Below are 11,447 nucleotides of genomic sequence, written 5' to 3' on the forward strand. Positions count from 1 at the left end.
ACAGGGCAGGTTCTGCGTACCTGGCCACAGGCCTTATGGGGAATGGGGTGGGGGCCGGCAAGAGTGCAAAAGGCCCTACCCCCCCTAGAAGCAGAAGTCAGATGTCATCAGGTTCCTCTGCCCCCACCATCTGGATTGCTTGCCGTGTACATGTGCAAGAGAGCCTAAAGGAGGCACCTTTAGATGGTTCTGAGACTGCAGTGTAAGCTTTGGTAAGAAATCATGAGCTCTATGGTCTGAGTTCCTCACCATCTCCCAGAGCGGTCCACCATCACACACTACTGTTGTAGCAGCCATTAGGGACTCCAGTGTGGACAAGAGATGGGAAGAAGGCTCTCAAGAGGGGGACAATGTAGCCAACCATGGCTGGCCTAGGACCCTGCCCACCATGCATGGAAAGCTGACAGCCAGAAGCCTCAGCCCTGGAGGCTCAAACTGCAGAGTGGAAGTGCTGAGCTGACTCCTGGTCGGGCTGATCAGTACAGACGTGCACTGGACAGGCAAGGTCCCAGGGGAAAGCAAGAGACAGGCACAAGACAGCTCAGCTCTCACCTGGGCCTTGAGAATCTATTCCTCAAGTCAGTCTTCTGTTGGTGGACAGGGTGGCAGGGGGCAGAGCCCGAAAGGTTCTTGAGGCAGACAAGTGGGTGGAAGAGTGACAAGGCCCAGGAAGCTGCTTGGTGCTAAACACCAAAATAAATCATTTATTACCCGGGACAGGATCCTGTTATGGTCTCTCAGGGTTGCTGGCACCCTTCACACATCCTCCTAGGTGACACCCTTGCCTGCCAGCACCCACACCGCTGGGCCCTAAGTCAGCCAGTCCCTTGGCACGAGCTCTAAGCTTGGGCAAATGACAGTTCACTTGGCCAGCTCCACAGCAACCACTTTGCGCATCTTGTCCTTAAGGTAGGCGTCCTTCTGCCATTCAGACTTGAGATCCAGCCATTCGTAGTATGGGACCTAGAGGGAGGTGGTAGGTTAGGGGGCCCTCAACCTCTATGAGGGACAGTTTTGCAATATCCATCCCTTGGTCTCCAAGTCCTCAGAAGAGGCCAGAAAGCTACTGCAGTGAGCGGGGATGGGGTGGGAATGGGGATGCTGCTAGAGCTAGAAGGTCCTAGACTGCACAGGGCCCCCAGGGTCCTAAGTCCTAAAGGTGGCAACAGGGCTGGGGTAGTGACCCAAGCCCGTAATCCTAGGTACCTACATCAGGAGGATCATGGTTCCAGGCCAGCCCAGGCAGAAAAATACAGTAGATCCCAGGGGGGTGGCTAGCTATAGTGGGGCACCTGTTTCTTTAGCTTCATGGGTGGCTAAGAAGTCTTAGCTTTCCAGGCCCTGACTAGGGAGGCAGAGCAGCAGCCTACTGCGAGCCGCCTGGGCTCCATTTCCTCATTTGTGAACTGGAAGCTCTTCCAGAGGCCTCACAGAGGGCAGGACTCAGCTCCTCTAAAATGGGTGGGGGCATTTCCCTGGGCAGTGGCCATCTGCCTAAAAGGTACTCACATCTACTATCAAGAAGCCTGCAGCTAAAAGGTGGCGCCGAGCCATGGCAAATCGGCCCAGCAAGTCTTTGCTCCGGCTGTTGAAGTTGGGGAACTCCCAGCACAGGAAAGCGAGCCTGGCAGGAGAAAGGTGGTTGCAGGGGTCTGCCTCTCACCCCTCCGGAGCGAGGTGTGCAGACAGCCCTGAGGCATGAGTGATGGCAGTGCTGTCACTAGAGGACCTCTGACCACTCACCTTTTAGCTCCAGAGGGCAGTGGCTGGCTCCCAAGTGGCTGGGCAAGGTGAGGTGAGACAAAATCCCTCAGGGGCAAAAACTGGCCCTCAGAGCCCATCAGCACCTCTGCATCTGGGGGAAGATGCAAAGACCCATGTTGTCCCTTCCAGCCCACAGGTACAGCCTCACAGCCCCCTTGCTCCAGTGCAGGGTTAGAACGATCCTGTTACCTAACACCCATCCATACTGCGTGACCACCTCAAAGCTGCCCCGGTCAGCTTCTCCAAGCAGTGTCTTCAGCCTCTCCTGCAGCTCCTTCTGCAGGCGAGTCACATTCCTGCCAGTGGTGAGAGGTCTGGGGGCCATAGCAGAGGCTGGCAGGAGGGGCCCCTTGTACTCAGGATGCTCTAGTTGGGCAGTGGCATTGATGTGGAGCAGCTTCTGAAAGGTGCTCTGGTCCTTTGGAGATTTGCTTTCTGGAAAACAAGGAAGTGGATAGTTAAGAACAAGAACAGAGATGAAGGTGCTGGTGGAAAGGCTGCACTCCCTCCCCAGCTCTGAATCAGTTTAGCTCTTCAGGTCAATTTCAGGGAACGCCATGTGAAACCCTGCAGTTGTGGTGCTCAGCCTTCTCCCATTAATGGTTCAATTACCCCTGGCTCCAGGCAAGAAGACCAAGTAAGCTGTCCAATGGCAGGGTGCTCACCTAGAAACTTCTTGTAAACTCCAGGGTGGAGGACAGCTTGTAGTTCCACCTCTTGCACCTGCTGCAGCACGCACAGGGCCCATACTAGGTCCACCTGCAGAGCCGGCTCCAGGCTTGTCAAGGCGGGCTCCAGCTTCTCATGCACCTGGGTTAGGAGATGGTGAAGAGAAAGTAAACTCTGCCCAGGTACCGTAATACCCAGAAGACACAGTTCTAATGACCTAGAGCCAGAGTAGTATGCCGGCCAGGGAGGCCACCCTTCCTTTCTCCCTAACACTGCCACACAGTGACCTCTGGAGGCACTTAGCCATATCTGCCCAGGAACAGGGACCGAAAGCTAGACCCCTTCCATAAGGGTTTCAGGTCCCACAGGATCAGAGGACCACAGTGGGAAGTAGCTAGCTGGCACTGACTGTAAAGCTCCTGGGGAGCTCAGTCTAGTGGGTCAGTATGTCTGTTGGCTCCTTTGATGGCCCTGTCCTTCATTCCTGCAGACCTCTGCAGCTGGGATACCTGGCGGGGACCTTTGGCCATCTCTGCGGTGGACCAGAGGCTTCTGAGCTATCAGTAGGGCATAAACAATCCTGCAAAGTACGGGCAACATCTCCCACTCGCATGCCAGGCCAACCCAGGCAGGCCAGCAGCTAGCAACGAGGGGGAGAAAGAACGAGAGCCCAACATACCACGTTGAAGAAGTGATCCTCTTTTTCTGGACGGAAGTTCAGACGGGCAAAAGCCAAAAGTATGTTGCACACATGAGGCAGGGTGATGTGCTGCGCTCTCATCAGGAGGTGCTGTGCCATCAGAAAGAAGCAGGGGACAGCTCCAAACCTCACTCCCAGGCCAAGCTGCAACTTGTCTAACAGCAACTTCCTATGACAGAGTCCTCCCTCCCCCGCTTGGTGTACATCCGCTTAAGGATGTCCAAGGCAGTACCACCTGTCCTGCATTCCACGTGGGGTGGCCAGTAGATGGAAGACCCAGCCTCACCTGGTGTTTTCTCCCTGCTATGGCTGCTCCAAGATGAATGGAAACAGAAAATGGCTTATACTTTCCCCATCCCAAAACAGCATCTCTTTCCAAATTAATGAAGAAATCTGCATTTAGCACCCACAAATATCTTCAGATTGGCTTTGCTTCCCACCTATAGCAACAGTTTCCACCGGAGGCAGGTGGGCAGCTTCTCAGTTGGGGCCAGACACAGGAGAGTCCCAGCTGACCGCAGCTCACCTGGGCAAAGGCTTCAAACAGGGGCAGGTTGAGCCACTTCAGCAAGGCAAAGGACTTGGCACAGTGGGCCACTTCACTGGGTGTCAGGCTGGGCAAGAGGGACAATAGGTCAGCAGCCAGGCGCTGGGTCACTTGGGTCTGATGGAAGCCAAGTTTACCTTTGGGACAGAACAGACTACAGGGCTTAGTGAGGAAGGTCACTGGCCACCCACTGCCCCAAATCACCACAGCTTGGATGTCTAGGGGCTTGGTGTCTGTGACCAAATTTATCCCTGAACCCAGGCAAGAGGAACAAGGCCCATGAGTCACAGTGTTTCTGTGGCAGCCTTCTGGGCCAGTGCCTGCCATGGGCAGGACAAGCACTGAATTTGACACAGCTGCAGCACCTGCCTAGCCAGGACTTTCTCCTTCCTCACCATAGGCGTAGGCCACGTCCAGGAGCATGCCTTTGGTCGGCTGGAAGGGCTTCTGTACCAGGTGGTAGGAGATGGCCCGCAGCAGGGGCACGGATCGCCGATTCTGAGCAGCCAGCGACAGCAACACCTTTCTCATTTCTTCAGGGCCCAACTGTTCCATCAGCTCCAGGCACTGTCAACCACAGCCGCGCAGGAGTCAGCTTGATGGCCTCAAGTGGTGGGGACGAGCTGGGGGGCAGGGGTCCCATCCAGTGCAGCCCCTGTGAGACAGCAACTGGGCCTGAGCTGACTCAACACAGGCCCCTTTATGCAGGCCTGGCTCCTCATCTGTCCCAGGGACCCCAGGATCTGGAATACAATGTCTGCAGCCAAATTTATCCCCAGGACCCAAGGCAAGGGACTTGAGGCCCATGAGCGGCAAGCTTGCTGTGGCAGTCATTGGGGCCAGCCCCCACCACGGCAGGATGGGAGTTGAATTTGACTTGACTGCAAGAACAACACTATTTTGTGGCGTGAGGGGAGGGGACAATGTGTGGAACACACATTTCCAGGACCCCGAAGGGGCCGGTCCAGTCCAGACCAGGATCTCTGCTAACTTCAGAACTTGCCTGCCCAGTCTGTCAGAATCTCCCAGGGCTCCGTCCCAGTTCATGTAACATTTCTACTGAGGATTATAATCCAAGGAACAAGTATAACTCCCCACCCCACCCCAACGAGGGAAGAAGGCTGCTGCTGCTCCCTCCTGGCTCCACACCTTGTCTTCTAGGCGGTTCATCAGCGACTCTGAGAGGTGCCCTGCTTTCACCATAATGGTTACCACAGTGTGGCCATCTTCAATCTCTGTCCAGCGCCTCTCCAAGTGTACCAGCAGCTCGGTCAGCAGCTCCTGGGAATGCTGCTCCTTCACAGAGGCGGCGGACTCAGCCAAGAATGCCAAGTGCTTGTATTTGAGCCTCCGTAGGCGCCAGCGAATCTCCTGCTCCACTGACCGCAGCTCCTTGGAAGTCTTGGGGAGTGGCAGTGCATACAAGCTACGCAGCAGCTTCACCAGGGTACCATGCCACACCTGGGATATCTGGGCAGTAAAGAGATAATGTAAGTCATTTGTGGCGCCCACCCATCACCCATCTGGGCTGGAGCTGGTTCTGTAAACCTATTTCTCTGGCATTTTCTGTAATTCCAACATAGGACAGCTCCTGCCCTGCTCTACCAGGCTGAGCACTGGACCTGCTTCCTGAGCTAAGCTCGGTCCTCCAATGAAAAAAATCACATGTTTTATTCAAGGTAGTTTCAACATAGTCGCTGTGTACTAACACAAGACTTGATCTGTCACAGACATGTCCCTGGTCACGTGGTCCCTGAACAGGTATGTGGTACAATCCATCCAAGCTGCCCACAAATCAAAAGCGAGTCTAGATGGAGGTCAGAGACAGCAGATGCAAGGAAGGAGTCAAGCAGAAATACCTGAGCTTTCCATGGCCAGTTTTGCCACTAACTTATACTGCTTCCACACATCCTCCAGTGGCACGTGTCTCAAGCCAGGAGCCAAGTGCTGCTATCAGAGGCAGGTCTGCCCTGATACACAAAAGTCCACAGGGATCCTTTGACCCAAGAGCACAACAAATAGTCCTAGTCCCATTAAGCCATGCCTGTCCCCAATGCAAAGAATTCCTGGGAAGAATTTCCCACACCAATTGAGTACCTCTGAGCAGATTTTCCACACTCCCTGCATGAGACCCTACCAGCCTGTGAGGCTCTGTCACTAAGCCCCGCTATACATGCACAGAGAGAAGCAGGGTTGGTCCCCAAGTGTTAAGAGCATTTCTGGGTCAGCCCCACTTTTCAGAGAAAAGGTGCCTGCCTTTTCTCTGAAGAAGCCAACTCTGTTCTGTGGGGAAGGCTCTCCAGGTCTCCCAGAACTATGAGGCCCAAGGACAGTCACCTAGCCGACAACTCTTCCTCAGGGTCTAAGACAGCAGATGGTTAATAAGATTGTCACTTCCTGTAATGGTTCATCATCTGTCAAAGTGAAGAGAAACCACATGCTCAAGTTGGTGAGTTGGGAGCATAAGTTGTTGTCTAAAGGGCCAGGAAGGAAGGCACTGGAGCTACCCTAGTCCCACACAAGGCCTACATCTCTTGGGTGTCCTGGATGTCAGGAAAGTAAGTCCGATCATGTTTTGCATTGCCACTGTTTCCTCTCAGCTGACTTACAATCTGGTCCAAAGAGCCACCACGTGGGCCATGCCTCCAGTTCTATGCCTTACAATTGTGCTTCAATGCTTAGTCCTAGAGCTCAAGATGTTTAGTCATGTATAAAACATTCAATAAGCTGGGCGCCGGTGGCTCACGCCTGAAATTTTAGCTTCTCAAGAGAGAATGTGGTTTGAAGCCATCTCGGGCAAGAAAGTCTATGAGACCAATTAGCCACCTCCCCAAAAAGTCAGAAGTGGAGCTGTGGCTCAAGTAACAGAGAGCTATTCTTGACACAAAAGCTCAAGGATGGTGTCCAGGTTCTGAGTTCAAGCTTCAGGACCGGGGGAAAAATACTCAACAAATGGGGACTAGAATTATAGCCTTAGAGGACAAGAACTCAGGCTCACTAAGAAATAATGTGTGCCCCAGTGTTCACAGTGCAAACTGAAAGAACTGTAACTAAAAGTTTCAAGAGACAGTACTTGCCTTACTATGTATATTTTCGATGCTGCTCTACCACATTCACAAATCATATTCCATTTCTTAGATTTAAAGACCTGTAGCTTGGAAAACACTTAGAACAAGCCCTTCCTAATCACACCTGACAACCAAGCCTAAGATTCCCGTGTCGGAAGACCTCTAATGTGGACTAAGAGCATCTTCTTGTTTGGCCAGTGCCAGGGCTAAATTTTTGCTTAAGTCCAGAGAAGCACTTATATGACAGGTTATTTTTTCTCACACAAGGAAGATACTGGCTTCTGAGTTGAGTGCTGTTCCCAAAAGCTACACAAAGAGGCCTCACTTCTCCAAGAGGGCTTGAATATGGATAGAACATATAAATGCACAGCTCAAGCTCTTGGATTCTCCATCAGTCACAATATATGCCTTCCAGGAACAAGCGTAACTGATACTCACCCCTCTAAGACTAGCTACTCAGGAAGCTGAGATCTGAGGATCAAGGTTCAAACCCAGATCAGGCAGACAAATATTTGAGATTCTTCTCCAAATAACAGGCAGAAAGCCAGAAATGGAGGTGTTACTCAAATGGTTTAGTGCCAGCCTTAAGCAGAACAGCAACAAAACAACAAACTAAAACTTCAAGCAATAGTGCTGGGTCCTGAGTTCAAAAACCAGTATGGGCATGTGCCAATACACGAGTGCACACGCACACAAGCACATGCACACAGACTATATCTCTCTCCCTCCCCCACAACCAAAATGTAGGTGTTAGGTCATCAGTTCAAACCACAGATCTCCAAATCCCCAAAATAAAACCAAATTAGCCAACCAACCAATCAGGCACATCTCCGCCTTTGTGCCATCAGGTGTCTAGGTGCCTGTCTGTAAGATGAGGACAATTAATGATGTTCTTGTGAGGACAAATGGAGAAAGCACATGAAGGTACTCTCAACAAATCTAGAAAAAGAAACCACAGAAGATGCTGGTGTATGTGTGTAAGTCCATGGTTGGCACCTGCCCATTCTCCTCTTGTCACTCACCTGACTGTTCAGCAGACAGAGAAGTTGCTGGAAGCGGACATCTTGTACAAGCAAGGCCTTCTCTTCTGGCTTTCCAGACAGGAGGCGAGAGAGCTGGATGACTATGAGGGCACGGTGGTTGTGCTGTAAGCTGTGATTACCATTTAGTAGTTCCAGCAGCTGAGCCGGCCTGGTGGCCTTCTCAATGAGGTAGTCTACCTCTTGCAACTGTGGGTAAGGACTAAACACTTGCTCTTTTTCTACTAGTTCCTTCAAGGGGCCTGGGGAGTGGGAAGTGGGTGAGGGGGCCGAAAAGGTCAAAGTCCTATGGGTCACTCCAGAAAGTCTCAGTGGGCCGACTGGAGCAGTGGCAGGGATAAGGTGGGTAACTTCTCTCAGGAGACATGTACATCGCTTCACCAGGTGAGCAGCCATGGTGACCCACAGGAACAGGTAGATAGAACCTTCTAGCAAGTGATCCTGTAAAGTCCTGAGGAGAAAAGAAAGGGAAGCAGTGGAGGAATAATTCCAGACCCATAACATTAAAAAAAAAGCAATGACATGAAATCACAGCCACACCATCTCCACGACCACCCTAAATTTTTCTGTGTGCCAGACATGGGGTTTGAACTCAGGGCTTGGGTGCTGTCCCTGAGTTTTTGTATTTAAGGCTGGCACCCTACCACTTGAGCCACAGCTCTATTTCTGGCTTTTTGGGTGTCAAACTAGAGGTAAGAGTCTCATGGACTTTCTTGCCAGGACTTTATTGAACCATGATCCTCTGATCTCAAGCCCCTGAGTAGCTAGGATTAGAGGCATGAGATACCAGTACCCAGCTCAATTATTCTTTCTGAACATTCACGTGATAGTACTACTTTCTGAAGCAAAAATTATCAGAATTTTTGATTCGGCATAGAATGCTGAATTATTACTTCGTTGTTGTTGTTGGTCATGGGGTTTGAACTCTGGGCCTGGGTGCTGTCTCTGAGCTCTTCAGCTCAGGTTTTCTGGTGGTTAATTAGAGATAAGTCTCACAGACTTTCGAGCCTGAGCTGGCTTTGAACCGTGATCCTCAGATCTCAGCCTCTTGAGTACCTAGGATTTCAGCTGTGAGCCATCAAAGCCTGGCTTGAATTATTAATTTGATTTCAAGAGTAATCAGGATTAAAAATGTCTGATTTAGGGCTCAGGATCATAGCCTAGAGGTAGAATGCTAGCATGCATGAAGCCCTGGGCTCCATTTCTTGGTACCACATACTCAGAAGAAACCAGAAGTGTCAGAGTGCGAGTCTTGAGCATTCAAGTGTCCAAGGACAGTACCCAGGCCCTGAGTTTAAGCCCCAGGACTGGCAAAATTAACAAACAAACAAATAATTCTGACTTAGTGGGCCTGGAGCGTGGCCCAGTGGTAAGAGTGCTTGCCTAGCATGCACAAAACCTTAGATTCAATTCCTTCATACCACACACACAGAAAAATATGAAGTAGTGCTGTGGCTTAAGTGGTAGAGCAAACAGCCTTGAGAAAGCTCAAGGACAGTGTCCAGGCCAAGTTCAAGCTCCAGGACAGGCAAAATAAACAACAACAACAACAAAAAATTCTGACTTAGAAGCAACAGGATAAGAGAAATCCTAGAAAAACCAGGGTACCCAACTGGCACTTTTAAAGCTTCTGTGGAGCTATTTCAACATTAGATAAGGAAGTGAGCTTCTCCAGACCAAGGTGGCCTACAAGTTCCCTGCATGTGTGCTGATATTGGAGCTTGAACTCAGGGACTGCATACTGTCCTCTTTTTCCTGCTAGTCCTAGGACTTGAACTAAGGGGCCTGGGCATCATCCCTGAGCTTCTGTTGCTCAAGAATAGCACTCTGTGTATGTGGTACTGAGCTGAACCCAGGGCTTCATGAATGCTAGGCAAGCACTTTACCTCTAAGCCACATTCTCAGCCCCTCCTTAGCTTTTTCAATCAAGGTTAGCTCGTACTTTAGCCACACCTCAATTTCCAGCCTTTTGGTAGTTGATTGTAGCTAAAAAGCTCACAGGATTTATCTCCCTTCCCATGAGGACCCCCCCCCCCACTCTTCAAATCAGGTTTTGTATTTTTATGCCACATTATGGGACTTGCTGCTCCACTCCCAACCAGGTGATCAGAGGGCCTAACAGAACAGGCGTCAGTCTTTTCAAGATCAATAAAACATCACTTCCTTCAAGAGCATGTCTCAGCCATTACCTCTACCCCTACCCCCACCCCAGTCCTGGGGACTGAACTCAGTGCCTGGGTTCTGTTCCTGAGCTTCTTTTACTCAAGATTAGCCCTCTACCCCTTGGGCCACAGTATCATTTCCGGCCCTTTCTGGGTATTCTCACAGACTTTCTTGCCCAGGATGGACTTAAACCAAGATCCTCTGATCTCAATTTCCTGAGCGGCTTAGGATGTTGCTTTAAAAAACACACACACACACACACACACACGCCCTAAACCGCCATGTGCCACTTCCTGAATACTATGAGAAAGCGTTGTAAAACCTTTCGGACTTTTTTTTTTTTAACCAGTCCTGGGGCTTGAACTCAGGGCCTGAGCACTGTCCTTGGGCACTTTTGCCCAAGGTTTTCGCTCTGCCACTTAAGCCACAGCGCCACTTCCGGTTTTTTCCTGCGTATGTGATAGTACCAAAGAATCGAACCCAGGGCTTCGTGCATGCTAGGCGAGCACTCCACTATTAGGCTGCGCTCCAATCTTTGAGACAACTCTAGTAGCAGGTTCAGAGTAGGATATTTAAGTCGGAAGGCCAGTCTTGGGTGCAGGCCGGGAGTTAGGTCCTAAAACGAAGCTACGAAACCCGATTCTCTGGGATACCGGGGGTCAAGGCCGGCGGCGCTGGTTAGGCCGGACCGCGCGGACGCGGTGGGCAGAGGAGACGCGTGCGCAGTAGCGGGCTTGCGCTGGGCCGGAGGCTGGCGGGGTCGCCCGCCCTGGGCGGGGACTCCGGGAGCTGGGGGCCCACGGGGCCCTAGCGCAGGGTCCGAGGCCTCCTCCGCCCTGGCGTCTCGGCTCGTGGCGGACGGCGCCCCTCCTATAGTTTCCGGAGCTCGCGGACTGCCGAACCCTGGAACTCCCTTACCTTCCCCATCCACACTTTCGCGCCCTGGGTGCCCACGCTCAACAGTCTTCTGTCTTCTTGCCGAGGGGCCCGCGGCGCGGACACCTTCGATGACCTCCATCCACCCGCGCCGTCGCCGAGACCACGCCGCGCCGCGGACGACGTAACCCGAGCGACGCCGGAAGTGACGCGGGCGGAAGTGACACACCACCACCACCGACCCAGGAAGGCTCGCCCATTCGCCCCCTCGCCCGCTTCCCATGGGCCCTTGCGCCCCGCTTAGCAGCACAGTTGCTGGCCGCCGGCGGGAACCGGGAGCAGAGGAAGAAGACGGAGTCGTTAGCGCGACCCGAGTCAGGCGCTTCCCGTTTGCGTGGTCCTTTCGTAGGCGGTCGGAGTGGGCTGGGCTGCGGAGGCTGCCCGGCGGGGACTGGGAGCCGGAGCGCAGGGCTGCGGCCCGGCGGGGATGGGAGCCGGAGCGCAGGGCTGCGGCCCGGGTCGACGGCCTTCCGGAGGAACCGCGGGCGGTGGGTCTCATGACCAGATCCAGGCGTAGTCCCCGTGTGAGGCCTAGATTCCTTTTGAAGTTGGATGAACTT

At 52.5% G+C, this 11,447-nt stretch overlaps 1 protein-coding gene and 2 non-coding genes across 3 annotated transcripts; all 3 read right to left on the reverse strand.

Annotated features, from left to right (window-relative positions):
• Fastkd4 (FASTK mitochondrial RNA regulator 4) lies at positions 1-11,040 on the reverse strand. The gene is made up of 11 exons (XM_090332526.1): positions 10,870-11,040; positions 7,771-8,239; positions 4,830-5,150; positions 4,076-4,247; positions 3,660-3,817; positions 3,113-3,223; positions 2,430-2,574; positions 1,954-2,199; positions 1,744-1,855; positions 1,510-1,624; positions 1-963 (listed from the first exon to the last, which is right to left on the reverse strand). Exons 2-11 carry the CDS (start codon positions 8,182-8,184, stop codon positions 862-864), a joined length of 1,896 nt encoding a protein of 631 aa, XP_090188652.1. The 5' UTR covers positions 8,185-8,239; positions 10,870-11,040; the 3' UTR covers positions 1-861.
• LOC150062712 (small nucleolar RNA SNORA5) lies at positions 3,908-4,041 on the reverse strand. The gene has a single exon (XR_016535751.1). It is a non-coding gene; the product is annotated as a small nucleolar RNA SNORA5 (small nucleolar RNA).
• Positions 4,432-4,566, reverse strand: LOC150062713 (small nucleolar RNA SNORA5). Its single transcript, XR_016535752.1, has one exon. It is a non-coding gene; the product is annotated as a small nucleolar RNA SNORA5 (small nucleolar RNA).
• Positions 11,041-11,447: the final 407 nt, after the last annotated feature.

This window comes from Megascapheus bottae, chromosome 5 (genome assembly GCF_031878675.1).
Source record: "Megascapheus bottae isolate mThoBot1 chromosome 5, mThoBot2.hap1, whole genome shotgun sequence".
Lineage (NCBI taxonomy): Eukaryota > Metazoa > Chordata > Mammalia > Rodentia > Geomyidae > Megascapheus > Megascapheus bottae.

What these genes read in the sequence shown, in the direction of transcription:
- Fastkd4 (XM_090332526.1), bottom strand. Translation starts at nt 8,184, where the DNA reads ATGGCTGCTCACCTGGTGAAGCGATGTACATGTCTCCTGAGAGAAGTT. An exon ending in TGAACCGCCTAGAAGACAAG is followed by an intron (nt 4,248 to 4,829) that starts GTGTGGAGCCAG and finishes TGTGGTTGACAG; the next exon opens with TGCCTGGAGCTGATGGAACA. An exon ending in AGGATCACTTCTTCAACGTG is followed by an intron (nt 2,575 to 3,112) that starts GTATGTTGGGCT and finishes CTCCTAACCCAG; the next exon opens with GTGCATGAGAAGCTGGAGCC.